This window comes from Bos mutus, chromosome 6, assembly GCF_027580195.1.
Source record: "Bos mutus isolate GX-2022 chromosome 6, NWIPB_WYAK_1.1, whole genome shotgun sequence".
In the NCBI taxonomy this organism is placed as follows: domain Eukaryota; kingdom Metazoa; phylum Chordata; class Mammalia; order Artiodactyla; family Bovidae; genus Bos; species Bos mutus.
The window spans coordinates 14,939,708-14,955,183 of NC_091622.1; the positions used below are offsets into that span (position 1 = coordinate 14,939,708).

The 15,476-nt window shown below is 38.2% G+C and overlaps 1 protein-coding gene and 1 long non-coding RNA gene across 9 annotated transcripts in view; one reads left to right on the plus strand and one right to left on the minus strand.

Annotated features, from left to right (window-relative positions):
• The window catches only part of LOC138988210 (uncharacterized), a 141,868-nt gene that overhangs the window by 59,608 nt on the left and 66,784 nt on the right, over positions 1 to 15,476 (plus strand). The window lies entirely within an intron of this gene.
• The window catches only part of ENPEP (glutamyl aminopeptidase), an 80,134-nt gene that overhangs the window by 12,524 nt on the left and 52,134 nt on the right, over positions 1 to 15,476 (minus strand). Inside the window, exons 12-14 of the mRNA XM_005896222.3 lie at positions 9,879 to 10,012; positions 9,696 to 9,751; positions 906 to 1,056 (exon numbers count right to left, since the gene is read on the minus strand). Of these exons, the coding sequence (XP_005896284.1) occupies positions 906 to 1,056; positions 9,696 to 9,751; positions 9,879 to 10,012 (341 nt within the window). The remainder of the gene's footprint in view (positions 1 to 905; positions 1,057 to 9,695; positions 9,752 to 9,878; positions 10,013 to 15,476) is intronic.

Below are 15,476 nucleotides of genomic sequence, written 5' to 3' on the forward strand. Positions count from 1 at the left end.
TTCTTAGCTGACATTTTAATAAATAGAATAACACCTGATAGACTTACCATACTAAAGATTGCTCAAGTATTAATGAAATAGTAACTAACATTTGTATATTGCCTTAAGATCTACAAAGTATATTTATATTATATGATTCTTACTATCCCATTACCATGGGAAGTCAAGTACTAACTTCCTATTGTACAAAGAAAATAAAGAAATATGAAATCATTTGTCTAATTTCTTTCATAAAGAAAATGGAAGAGCTAGAAATTGGAATCCAGAATTTGTTTAAAATTACAAGTGTTCTTGTAATCAGAAAGTGCTACAGAAATCACAAAGCCAAGAAAAGTAGTCTGAATGACTGTCATAATAAAATCTCAATGTGGAAATAACAGCAGTAATAATAAGGAAAATGATGTTGTATTTTGATAAGAATAAATTCATTTTAACATAGATAAATCCATTAAAAATAGGATCTAGTTTGTATCTATGGTTTAAAATGTTGTTTTAAATAAAATATTAACTATTATATTTCTTCTAACACTAAAATACACCTTTAAGTGGTATACTGAACCAGAAATACTGATACACTTCAAGCTGAAAGAAAATAGCATCTCTTTGATTTGATTAGTCAAGTCATTATAATTTCCTTTGATTTTACTTGGTAGTCAAGATATGCTTTTGTGTTTCCCAGGAGCTCCTTCTCTCAGAAATCTTCCTGTTCTACCAATGGGACTGCTGCTAAGTTGCGTCAGTCGTGTCTGACTCTTAGCGACCCCATGGACTATAGCCTACCAGGCTCCTCCATCCGTGGGATTCTAGAGGCAAGAGTACTGGAGTTGCCAGTACTGGGTTGCCATTGCCTTCTCTGACCAATGGGACTAAACATCTACTTTCATGAAATATAGCATTAGCATTACCTCAATCACAGGGTATAGCTCTTTATCATCTTCAAACATGCTAATAATATAGGTTACAGCTGAAATGACTCTATGCCATGGTAAATATTCCTTTTCTTCCTTGAGATACTTGGTCAAGTTCAGAGCCTCCTTATAATTTAGAAGCTGAGCTCTAAGAAAGAAAAAAAATTCCACAGTAAATTAAAACCAATAGATTGGTTTCCTTTGACTGAAAGTACTAACATGGGCATCATAGACTTCAACGTTAATGAGAATCCTTCAATTAAACAATTAAGAAAGTGCATTACTATAAAGGTCCAATCAAAGAGGTTTGTTCACAATGATGTATTAGTGTTTTCATATGTTCAACAATAAAGGGGAGACAAAACATTAAGGTATGCATTGAAAAATTTCTGTGGCAGAATTTTAGATAAAACAAAAGTCATTTAGTTGTATGGTTAATATTGACAAATAGAAACTTTTAAACATTAAGTTCACTAGCTCATTATAATATACAAATGCACCATCATAAATATACCTTATTGAATTTTTTATATTTGATATGAATAAGAAATATAACAGTACTTGTGAATCATTAATGCTTAAAACATTTCAATTGAACTTATATTCCCCATAAAACATCTCCTTTTTAATACATTTCCCAGTAATATTTATAAATAAAAATGGATTTTGTTCCTCAAAACAATGTGAAATTACTATTGACACTTTAGTTTAAAGAGTCTGACTTTAAAGAGGAATCTCCTTAGAAAAGACTTGGAACCTTTCGAAATAATATTCTCAGAAATCTGTTATGCCTCAAATTTTAGCCTAGGTTTTGTAAAGACTCTTAGGTGGGAATCCTGTCTTTCTAAACTACATTTTGAAAGTTTAGGTTAAATAATAAACTTCTTGAGATCATTTTTTGTGAATGAGAAATAATGTAATCATACCTTGATTTCTCCCCTGAATTGATAAGAAGATAAATGGTATTGGAGATCTAGGTAAGAATAAACACTTTCGGCATCATATGATTTATACTAATGTGATATGATATAGAGTTTGTTTTCAGTTCAGAGAGCCGATTTCTCCTATTTTCTCAGATCTTGATCTTATTTGTTGTTGTTCAGTCACTCAGTTGTGTCCAACTCTTTGTGACCCCGTGGACTGCAGCACGCCAGGCTTCCCTGTCCTTTACCGTCTCCCAGAACTTGTTCAAACTCATGTCCATTGAGTCGGTGATGCCATCCAACCATCTAATCCTCTGTCATCCTCTTTTCCTCCTGCCTTAAATCCTTCACAGAATCAGGGTCTTTTTCAGTGGGTTGGCTCTTTGCATCAGGTGGCCAAAATACTGGAGCTTCGGTTTCATCAGTCCTTCCAATGAATATTCAGGGTTGGTTTCCTGTAGGATTGACTGGTTTGATTTCCTTGCTGTCCAAGGGACTCTCAAGAGTCTTCTCCAGCACCACAGTTCAAAAGCATCAATTCTTCAGTGCTCAGCTTTCTTTATGGTGCTCAACCTTCTTTATGATCTTTTTAAAAGGATTTATATTTTGGAACATTCAACTTGTCTTAATAGAAGTATAACTAATATTGAGAAATGGAGTACTTTATTGAGAATGTTTGTTGAGTAGAAAGTGATTGTAGAATTTTATGTTGCAATTTGAAACTTGAGAATTTTCTAATTTTAATAATTCTCTAGTTTTCTGGGTGGATAGAGCAACAGCTTTGTCCCGTAAGTATTTTCTTAGAATAACTATGAATAGTTGTTGCTCTGAGGATCAAATTGGTGAAGGCTAATGAAAGTTTATGAATAATACGTAATTCAGAAACCTGAATTGTGGGCTGCACATTTATAACAGGTGAAGTTTAGAGGCCCATTTTATAAATATATATAAATACTCTATATAATGTATATTTTATAAATATATATAAATACTATATATTTATCTTCCCTGGTGGCTCAGACAGTAAAAGCGTCTGCCTGCAATGTGGAAGACCTGGGTTCAATCCCTGGGTCGGGAAGATACCCTGGAGAAGGAAATGGCACCCCAATCCAGTATTGTTGCCTGGAGAATCCCATGGACAGAGGAGCCTGATGGGTTACAGTCCATGGGGTCGCAAAGAGTCGGACACGACTGAGCGACTTCACTTTCACTTTCACTGTATATTTTATGTTGAAAAATCGATATCCTATCCTAGTGCCTTGTTTTTTCAACATATTTGATAGCCGTGCAATCACTGCACTAGTATCACTTGTTTTTTTAAGGCTGAGTCACTTGGTCAGAATGCTGGGCTGACAATAAATTTTTTTTGTCAGTTATTATAGGGATAATGCTTCCCTGATGGCTCAGACGGTAAAGTGTCTGCCTGCAGTGCGGGAGACCAGGTTCAATCCCTGGGTTGGGAAGATCCCCTGGAGGAGGAAATGGCAGTCCACTCCAGTACGCTTGCCTGGAAAATTCCATGGACTGAGGAACCTGGTGGGCTACAGTCCATGGGGTCGCAAAGAGTTGGACATGACTGAGCGACTTCACTCTACTCTCTACTCTATAGGGATAATATTTGGAGAATTAAGTTGATGCCCTTTTCATTTCCCACACATCATTGCTATTTTGTGGTATTCGATACTTCCCTGGAAGAGCGGTATCATTTAGGATCATGATTCTCAAGTTTGAGCGTGTATCAGTTAGTCAGTTCAGTCACTCAGTTGTGTCCAACTCTTTGCAACCCCATGAATTGCAGCACGCCAGGCCTCCCTGTCCATCACCAACTCCCGGAGTTCACTCAGACTCACGTCCATCGAGTCAGTGATGCCATCCAGCCATCTCATCCTCTGTCGTCTCCTTCTCCTCCTGCCCCCAATCCCTCCCAGCATCAGAGTCTTTTCCAATGAGTCAACTCTTCGCATGAGGTGGCCAAAGGACTGGAGTTTCAGCTTTAGCATCATTCCTTCCAAAGAAATCCCAGGGCTGATCTCCTTTAGAATGGACTGGTTGGATCTCCTTGCAGTCCAAGGGACTCTCAAGAGTCTTCTCCAACACCACAGTTCAAAAGCATCAATTCTTTGGTGCTCAGCTTTCTTCACAGCCCAACTCTCACATCCATACATGACCACTGGAAAAACCATAGCCTTGACTAGACGAACCTTTGTTGGCAAAGTAATGTCTCTGCTTTTGAATATGCTATCTAGTTGGTCATAACTTTCCTTCCAAGGAGTAAGCGTCTTTTAATTTCATGGCTGCAGTCACCATCTGCAGTGATTTTGGAGCCCAAAAAATAAAGTCTGACACTGTTTCCACTGTTTCCCCATCTATTTCCCATGAAGTGATGGGCCCAGATGCCATGATCTTTGTTTTCTGAATGTTGAGCTTTAAGCCAACTTTTTCACTCTGTTCTTTCACTTTGATCAAGAGGCTTTTTAGTTCCTCTTCACTTTCTGCCATAAGGGTGGTGTCATCTGCATATCTGAGGTTACATATTTCTCCCGGCAATCTTGATTCCAGCTTGTGCTTCTTCCAGCCTGTATCAGAGCATGTATCAGCAACACCTGGAAGGTTTTTTTTTTAACACCTGGGCCCCATCTCTAGAATTTCTGACTCAGTAGGTCTGGTGTAGGGCCTAAGAATTCTCATTTCTCACAAGTTCCCAGCAATGCTGATACTACTGGGACCATGTGTGAAGAATCAGTTTTTAACAAAGACAGCTACAGTGCCCTTCCCTCCAAGGTCCCCTTACAGTGCTGTTTTGGCTCGTAGCTGCAGTTTTTCTTCAGAGAATAGCCCTTGACCAAATACACCCATCTTGCTTAAAAGGTTATGCGACCCCTCCCCCTGGTCATTGATTGTCTGATCCAGGAATGCAACAGGCCAGCCTGCTTCCCTCAAGCTGGGTCACTGTGTAGTACAACTCATGGATGGCTTCCTACTGGAATCTGGCAAAGCTAAACTCCAGCTAAGCTTTTCCCCTGCCCCACCCTGCTTCTCACACTCCCTACCTCATGAGAATCCTGTCTCAGTAAACCACGTGTTCACGAACCTCCATTTCAGACTCTGCTTTGAGGGAACTCAACGTAAGACAGCATTTTTACTCACTTTGAGCCTCCAACCCTATTTATTAAATCTGTAGACCAACAGCAGCTCTGAAAGCCGGATTTGGTTGAGAATTTTCCTTATTCAAAAATCTTCCATTTATAGTAAGAGTCCAGCCTGAGGAACTTTGAGCCTAGAATTGACCTACAGTCTATATTGTGGGGAGGATGGAGGCTATAATGGAAAGTTCCCACAAAATGCTATGAAGAAGAAAACAAAAAAGGTCTTTTGAGGAAATTCTTGCTCTCCTATCTTAGGCTGAAGTACTCAGAAGTTTGGGGAATCTTGGAACAAAAGGTTTGGTTTTGCTTTCCTGGGTGTGACCTGGAAAGACTGCATAGTCCTCAAAGAAGGTCAAGTTCAGCACAATGTCCTATCAAACAATGGCTTTTGAATGGGACAGGAGAAATGGTTGAGAGAGGTGGTTAGGTAGAGAGATCTGATGCTATGGAAACTTTTGAAAACTTTTGAAAACTTCCCATGTTAACTTTCGAATTAAATTCAGATTTCTGGCTTAAAACAGTCTCCTTGCAATCAACTAGATCCCTTTTGGAGTCTTTCCCCAGTAACTCACTTCTCCCTTCTTTAAAAGGCAGTCCTCAGTAGGGTGGGAGAAGTTACTTATCTAGTTCTGTGCTGTGGTCTGGTCAGCTCTGTAAGCACCTATAAAGAGGTAATCTGGTGCGCCTAGAGGTCTGTAACTTTGGCATGGCCCATGGCCACTTTGTGGTCTTTATTATTTGCTAGCCTGGCCCTCGCCTTGGACATGGTTGGAGCCTCAGTACCTGGAAGTCTGGCAGAAGTCCGTTTACAGCATTAGTTTAGGTGGCCCTGGAAACTGCCTCCTCTGCCATCCTTTACTCAGCTAGAAACTCCTGCTCCCTTCCGTGTGCTTGCCAGCACTCTCTGCTTTCACTGGTGCTATTCCTGGCCCCTGTCCTGGCTTTGGCACACAGTGGGCTGCAAAGTGCCAAATAAGCTACTGAAAAGATAAAACTCTACTGCAACAGGTAGACAAAAAAGGATTCTTTCTGTCTCAGTTTTGGCAAGGCCCCCAAACCAAGCCCCTTGGCCTATACTCTAAAGTAAGATGTGGGCCCACCCAATCGGGATTGACATGGTCAGGAGGGTCAGCTTTTTGTGACCCTCAGCTGATAGCCCACTACAGCCTGCGAAAGAGATTGGAATGCCTAACAGAGAGAGAGAGGCATTTTAGAAGAGGGCTTTTGGAGAAGGAAATGCCTACCCACTCCAGCATTCTTGCCTGGAGAATTCCATGGACAGAGGAGCCTGGCAGGCTACAGTCCATGGGGTTGCAAAGAGTTGGACACGACTGAACGACTGACACACAGTTTTGGAGGATTCCATCAGTGTACTGCACGCACTGTCCCTCACAGAGGACAGAGTGAAGGGTGCTTTCCCCTCATACCAGCCTAGAAAAGAGGTTTTAATGCAACCACTTGAAGAGTTTTATCTGTGTATCCTGGAACTCATGTGGACACAGTGGCCTGGTATCTGATCCCCAAGAAATCTAAAGGATGAGAGACTGTAGTTGACTACTGCTTTAACATCAGAGTGAAGAGATAGGACTGCATGAGGTGGCCTGTCTCTCCAGACTTTGTCAGGGGAAAGGATATATGAAAACTTGCTATAGACTAGTTGTGGTTTGGAAGTTTTCACTTCCTCACCTCAGGGAACTACAGAAGAAAAGACTGTTGGCCATGGAATGGGCCATAAGATAGCACATATTCCATGAAAGCACCAGACAAGGGAAAGCATCAGTGTTAAACATGTCCAGAGTTCAGAGAGGACCAGAAGTAGACAGCATGTCAGGATCTTCCCTCATCTGCCCTCTCTGTGCTCCTTGCAGTAGAGAATCAGAGGCGACATGGTGAGAAGTAGGAGCTCCTTGTAGCAAAACGGAGAGGAGATCAGGCACCTTGTTCTCATTGCAGGTGGCTGACCTGAAACTAGCCTGTGTGGGGGCTGGCGGAAACTTTAAAAGAACTTAAAAACTTTGAGGGTGTAACTAGGCAGGGCATATGGTTGAGCTGAGCCTGTCGTGGGGACTCAAAGTGACTGGGTGAATTCTTACTCCTTGTCTTCAGCAAATGTGCCCAGCTGGAGAGCAGTAAGACTCCTGGCTCCTCACATTTTGGGGCAGGGAAATCAAGAATATATTTATTTTTAGATCTGTCCTTTTACTGATGAAACATAGTAGTTCATTTCTTTTTGAATATCAGAGTAGAGCTGTGTAAATTCTAATCCTCCCTCATGCACTTACCTATCTATGCAGTTCTATTTTTCTCTGAGTGATTTGGGACAGACTCTAACTAATACAGGTGGGGGTCTGTTTCTCTCTGAGTCCGTTTTTCCTCATGTGTTGCAGACAGAAATTGAGTGATAACTCAATAGTTCAGGCAATGTTTCAGATGACAGCTCAGGTGTTTTCTGGATTGGTTGCTGTGTGATTCTACATGCATTTTGACTTTCAAATTTGTTTCACTTTCTTCCTTTCTGAAGCTCTTCAAAATTTGATGGGGCTATAGTCAAGCAGCTGAACAAATGCAGGAAGATTGTTCAATTGTGTGAGTTATCCACTTTGTATACCATTCCTCAGAGAAAGCTGGTCAAGAGGCTTTCACTTCTTAAAGCAAAACTGTCTGCATTGTGTTATGATGGAAATTAAATGGTAAAGATATTATAATATCTTTATAATCTTTACAGACAAGATTCTAAGCTTTGGAAAAGATCACAGTGCATTCACAGGAGAGTTTTCCTAAAAAAAAATAATCTAATAGTCCTATTATGTTTAAAAAAGATTTTTTTTTTTTTTTGGCCACACCATGCAGCTTTCAATTTCTTAATTCCCGGACCAGGGATTGAACCCATGCCCTCAGCAGTGAAAGTGCAGAGTTCTAACCAATGCACTGCCAGGGAATTCCCTAAAAGGTGGATCATTTTCTTTCACCATATCACCACTTAATTTCCCCAATCTACATAGTGCCAGGAACAGAGTAGGTGCTCAATAAATATTCATAAATGAGGGATTGACATACCATAACATAAATAATCTGTTACATAGCCAGGAGATTAAACCTGGAGGTTCACCAAAGAGAATCAAGTTCTATTACCTGCAATAGAGTCTATATTACAAATTTAGAAGAGCTTGTCTAAATGCTTCTTTTGTTTAGTTGCTAAATCATGTCCAACTCTGTGCAAAACCAGGGAATGTAGTCTGCCAGGCTTCTCTGTCCATGAGGTTTCTGAGGCAAGAATACTGGAGTGGGCTGTCATTTCCTTCTCCAGGGGATCTTCCTGACCCAGGGATCAAACCCATGTTTCCTGCATTGACAGGTGGATTCTTCACCACTGAGCTACCAAATGCTTCTTTGCTGCTGCTGATCAACGGTGCGTGCCTTTTTTGGTCAAGCACTATGATCTATTGAGCACTTCCTAAAGACTGGACAACGGTTGGGGTCCTTTGTGCACATTCTCTCACTTATTCCTCACAAGAGTCTTGTAAGTTCATATCCATTTTACTAATAAGGAAACTAACTGAAGCAGAGACAAGTTAAGAAACTCTCTCAAGGTTATACAGAGCCAGGATTTTAATGTGGTTTGATAACTTGTTTTTAATTCCCTATAAATTCCTCCCTTAAAAATGTCACAAAGGGTTTCTAACTTGCTCTATCTAGGGAGTCCATGTAAAATAGTTCTCCCATGCCTTTAGCGCTGTTATACTATCCTTCCAGCCATATATTCAGTTCCTATTTAATGAGCGTCTACTAGGGGCCAGGCACAGTTAGGAGCTGGGGATAAAATGAAGAGGAACACGATCCAGGTGCCTACCTTCATGAAACTTATAATTTGATGGGTGAGATGGATAATTAATAAGCAATGACAATTAATATTATTGGAAACACAGGGGCCCTAAAAGGGACACCCAGCTCAGACAAGGGGAACTAGCATCTCATTGTCAGTACATTGCTTGTGTCTAAATGAGGCTACAGCAAAACAAGCTGGGTGTGCCCCTAGCTCCTACAGAAGTGCCAGAGATTCAGAAAATACTGGTCAAATTACTAGTGTTAGCCTATCTGAAAAAAGAGTCTCAAAGGTGCTATCGTTACTACTCCTACATTACCCCAATCTATGTTGATTTTTTTTTTTTCAAGGTATAGGTTGTTTTTTTCTAAGTGTAACTACCCTTAGGCCATGAGAAAAAAGTCAAATTTCTGAAATGACACTTTAATTCTATCAATCCTAGAGCACCATGTCTCATTCTTCTTACCCCAGTGACCTGAATGATATTTGGAAACTCTAGCCATAAAATCTTACAATGGGTTTGGGCTCACAGAGATGAGTTCATGAAACACATTGTTTGTCTTTTTATTAAATCAAATTATAACGGTGCACTTTTGAGCATTTGTAAGTGTCGCTTCTAATTAGCTCAAGAATTCAGATTAGTCAAACCTCACTTAAAGTCAATGGGGTAGGTGAGGTTTTTGCATCTGTTAAGGGCTTGATATCAGTATTTTGGCTATAAGGCTCATATTAGTTTTAAAGAAGAAAGTTATGCAAAATAATAATGTTGTAAATAGTGGTTTTGGATACTTTAAACTATAAATTAATACTCAAACTTTGTTGTAATTGATTTTAAAAGAAATTTATGACAAGATCTGTAGTATTTTAAATAATTGAATCTCATTCTGAAACCTACCGTGCCAAGGCAAAAGCATCATCAATAAAACTTGCACGATCAGCAGAAGAAAAGTCCTGGGAAGAGAAAGAAAAAAAGGTAGGAAACGTGAGTCTTAAAGCAAAATATATTGAAAAATTAATAACATTAAGGCGCTGTTCTTAGAACAAAAGTAAAACAATTCACAACCATTTCTACTCTTACCGTGTGGTTGACGGAAAGATTCGTAGCTATCCATTCCCAAGTTGACACTTCGTAATTTACACGATAAAAGCCAATATGATCAGGGTTTATTTTGAGAAAAGCATTCCCACTAAGAGTAGATTCCAAAGTGATTCCTGTGGTAGTAAATAAACACTAATGAGAAACATGTTTGCACATATTGTAAACACACAGAAATTAGACCCAGCGGGCAAAAAGAAAAGAAATGTTAGTTTGAGGAGTCAAGTTTGATTTGGATCCAAAGCCCCAAAGTCTAATTCTTATTATTCTTATTGCCTAACTTTAACATGTCATTGTAGTGTGTGAGCTGAAAAAGAAATAATTACAGGGCACTTATTTATATTAAGTGCCCTGTAATTTGTGACTCATTATTATTTCTTACTTTCAGAAGCTTGTCATATGGGTGAAATAATTTTGTGCTTGTCAATCCCTCAATAAAAATATTTAAAAAAAACAATACTTAAAGACAGAGAAGTCCATGCCCTTTGGGGGTAATCCATATATTCTTAATTATGATGGATTAATTACACAAAGAATATTCACTGGGATAGCCTAGGAAGGATATAAAAATGTAAACATTCAAAAGAATACTATGTTTATTTAAAATCAATATTCTAATTGATGGATATGGTAATTGCTAAGCAGAATAATGATTTGAGAGTCAGTAACAATTTTCAAATGTCAAGAAGGCTTCCAATAGGACTAAAATCCAAATACAGCATTTTTGATCTTGTAGTCCATTTCATACTTGTTCTCCCAACTTTATTTATTTTTGTAAAGCCTTCTACTTCCATATTTCAACTGATTATATCAATGTTTTTTCATCAGTGGATTTACCAAATTAACTTTATTTCTAAAGTAGTATTTAAAATTTACATAAGGCTCTAGGATATAGATTTTGGAAGCTCAACATTGAAGGAACAAAGACTTACGTTTCAAGTAAAAACTACTCAAAATAAGGCAGGAAGAGAAGGGATCAACAGAGGATAAGATGGTTGGAGGGTATCACTAACTCAGTGGACATGAGTTTGAGCAAGCTCCAGGAGTTGGTGAAGAACAGGGAAGCCTGGCTTACTGCAGTCCATGGGGTCCCAAAGAGTTGGACACTGAGCAGTTGAACTGAACTGAACTCCAAAAGGAGATCCAACCAGTCCATTCTGAAGGAGATCAGCCCTGGGATTTCTTTGGAAGGAATGATGCTAAAGCTGAAACTCCAGTACTTTGGCCACCTCATGCGAAGAGTTGACTCATTGGAAAAGACTCTGATGCTGGGAGGGACTGGGGGCAAGAGGAGAAGGGGACGACAGAGGACGAGATGGCTGGATGGCATCACTGACTCGATGGACGTGAGTCTGAGTGAACTCCGGGAGTTGGTGATGGACAGGGAGGCCTGGTGTGCTGCGATTCATGGGGTCGCAAAGAGTCGGACACGACTGAGCGACTGATCTGATCTGATCTGAACTCCAAATAGTATTTATGCTCTGATATGACCAGTGTTTGTTTAGCATAGCTCATATACTTTTTAACTCCTAGACTCCTGTCTGTATGGACAATATGCAACTTAAATAATGATGTGGGAATACTTAGTATATTTAAATAACTTCAGATAGTTTAATGTAATAATAACAATGGATGTGATATTAGAAAATTGGATATGAGGCTGGAAGTAAAAGTGGGGCTTCAATGTGAAGAGCCACAGGCTGTATTAAGTCCATCTTCTGAGAGATGGCAAGAAAAGAGAAGATTTTTAGGTAGGTAAATAATACACTCAGGTCTGTTTCTAGAAAGATAATTTTGATGGTAGGATGGGAAGGAGATATTGGAAGGAGATTCTAGAGTCTACTATGTTAATCTAGGGCAAGAGAAAATGAGGGCTTACCTTAATGTGGAGATGATGAAAATAGATGATGTGTTCAAGAGACACATCACCAGTAAAATCAACACTATCTTTTCTGACTTGATGTGGACAGTTAGAGGGGAAAATGGCGTGCATGACTGAATGAATAATGGTGTTGCCATTACAGAAGGAATAGAGGAAGATGAGTCAGTTTGGGAGGAAAGGTGATTTACATTTTGGAAGTGCTCACAAGGTTTGGAAGATGTCCAACGACACAGTAGTTTTTCATAATACATGAGTAAACACTTCAACAAGACAATAAGTTTCTTTAGGAACATTCATAGTAGGTTCTTGACAAATTGTAAACCTTTACCTCACTCATGTAGTATTTATCTTTCTTTGTCATTCTCCCACGGACAGGTTGTTGAAAGGAAGCTAATCTTTTGGCAGCCATACACTTCGAATGTTTGCATCAGGAGGAGAGCCTCTTGCTAAGTACAGAGCCATATGTTACAGGAGAAAGAGCGTGAACTTTCGAATCTGACAGATCTAGGATACAGTCATTGCTCTCTGACTTACTAGCTGTGTGATCTTGGCCAAATCACTTGACCTCTCTGTGTCCCAGTTCACCATGAGGGAAATGGATAAAAATCCCTGACAGGGCTATTGTGAAGATTAAATAAGATAACATAGGCAAAGTGTTGGCTACATAGTTATGTGTCCAACAGGTGGTAGCTATCCCCATTATTATGAAAGGGGATATGCCGCCAGTTCTATAAATAGCAAAGCAAATATAAATAACATTGAGAAGTTCCTGGCAGTCCATCTCAATACAGCAGTATTTTAGTGTGCTTTATATATACCTAGTTAAGCCTGTCTAGAGTTACTGTGATTTTTCTCACTTTATGGATGAGGAAGCTGAGGTCCAGGAAGTGAGTAGTTACTGGACTTTCCAAGTTCATGCTACTTCTGCAACAGCTGTCAACAACAAAATACTGTTGGGTTGTTTAGTTGCATAATGAAGTAAGTAGGATAAAATACTGATGCCTGTTCCAGGCAGTACATAGAAGTAAAGGGTGCATGATTCATTCTGTTTCTCCAGTTACTAATACGATTTTTCTGATTATAACAGTAGTATGTGTTCTTTATGGTTTCAAATATGTATTTGGAAAATAAAAAAAGAGTATAATGAAGAATACAAAGATTATCCACCACTGGTTGACATTACATTTTTATCTTGTGTGTATATGTATATGTGTATTTATCTTCCAAATATATGCACATGTGAAGACACAATACATATAGAGAAATTTATTGTGTTTTTGATTGTTAATCCTTTTCACTTGAAATTATATTGTAAACACTTTGCAATTTCATTTTATATATATGAAGATGTAGATTTAATGGCCACATAGTAATCATAGAATTTATAAATTGTTTTGTACCACTTCTTGCTAGTTTTATGCATAAGAGTGGTAAATGGATTCTTTCTGGGTAGGAACTCTTTCTAAATTTTTTTTTTCCTGTTGTCTGTTAATTCAAAATTTCATCCAGAGGCTAATTTCAACTTAGATAGATTGCAATATCAAAGCATGCATACTAGTTTTTAATATACTGTTTTGTGTAAATAATTATAACAAAATTCAGTCAACTAGACAGCTTGTGATAGCCTAGAAATTTCTCTAGAAATTTCTAGAGAAAGAAACATTTTTCTTTGGTGACATAAATACTGTGTTCCATCAATCCTTTAAGCAAATTATCTTTCTGTGTAAAATTACAGTTCGTATCTATTTTATTAAGTTTGTGTATCTCTTAGTAGTAAAACAGCTGAAAGGTATAAGAATACTATTTTTTACTAATGACATACAAATTATATGTGGAGATCTAAAAATTTCAAGTAGGATGCACTACTTGGAATTTGGGGTAAGGAAGAAAAGTTTAATCTCTGAAACCAACACTAACATGATCCATTCATTGTAAAATGGATTGGTTATCCATTTGTGACAATGTTTTCAACAAATTACTTATTCAAAGAAATAATCATATAATTATTGTAATAGTAATAATTACAGAGTCCCATCTAAATCTAAGCAAGAAGCCTAGAGAATCTCCCTGAAAAGAAAGATATAGGATTAATACATAATACATAATAAGCAGGAATTCGGGAAAAATGCATTGTGACTGTCATGATGAAGAATTATCATGGGCAGTGGTTTTGGTGACTGGGAAGAAATAACTGCAAAAGAGAGTTGGATAGTGAAGGTCTGTTGATGTGTGCCTAGGGAAGCAGGTACCCAACTAAGCTGGTACATGTGTTCCAGATCATTTGACAGATCTGCTCTTACAGAAAACAGTGTACGTGGAGAAATCTGTTGGTTGTTTACCACACTGTTCCCTTTTCTTCTAGGTACACAGCTAGACTATATTTATTAGCCTCCCTTGCAGTTAGGTGGCAACATATGATTGACACTGGGGCATAAAGTGTGGGCAGAAATAATAGATGGACTTCTAGGTCTGGTCCCTCCATTATCTTCTTCTGTCCTCTGATCAGATGCAAAATATCCAGCACAGAAGTCTAATATTAGTTTGGAGAGAGAGAGGAAGTGGAGCCATAAGAAGGAAAAAGACAGGAATTCTAAGTCATTATCTGGGAGTGAGCTACCTAGGAGAGATGGCAGTCAGGAACATCTCCATTGGACTGTTGCATGAATACGAAATTTTTATTGCATTGAACTACTACTGATAGCCAATATATGCAATAATTAGGCTTCCCTGGTTAATGCAGTATACAAAGCTGTCACAGCTTGATTGACATCTTTAAAGTAATTGATGTAACTTAGCTCTCCCTTTACCCTAATTAAGTAAACTTTCTTCCTGGAAGAGATACCTAATTAGCTGAAGTGAATATTCTAGTTGACGTTAGCCAATATGTTTTTATTTGTGTAAATTAACAAATTAGCATTCTTATATGTATGGTTCATGTGAATAAGTCTTTCAAGATTTTGTTAACCAGTGCTGAATTAAACAAACTGAGCTTCTGAATCTGCAAATCTGAATCCATAATGAATGATTATGGATTTCTTTTCTTTTTGTTTTCTTTCTCTCTCTCTCATTAAATTAGAAAAATATATGTCCATCATTATTTTGATATGAAATATTTAAATATAACTACCATAAAAGTTTAGGAATATTTATGTGATAGAATTTGGTTATCTAATAATACATAATCTGAAAGAGTTGTGAAAACAGTCATCACAAAGTCTATTCTACATCCTATGCCCTAAAACTGTCTTTTAGACCTTATATGCTCATGAATGCCTATTTTTAAATGTGTTTTAGCAAGATTGGTTGTCTGATATCATATGCTAATCTACAAGTCTTCTAAATGTTGGAAAGCAGCAGATTAAAAACAAAAAGGTGGTATACTACTAAATGTAGATGCGTTGACAGTAGACAGTATAGCAGCTGATGCTAAAGATAGAGGCATTCACTATACATAGGCACCCTCTAGAAGCACAGTAGTCTTCAGACAAACAAGCCTTAATTAAGAAAGGACTTGCTGAATTCTTAGTACATCTTAAGATGTACACAGTGCCTTGAGGGAATAGGGTGAACAGGAGACAGGGAGTATGATATGCAGTGTGTATCTTCAAAGAGCTTATAATTTACATAAAAAGAAAAGACAGAGAATATGAACCTTAATAATGATGTTGCTTAAAATCTAAGGACTAATACTAAGGACT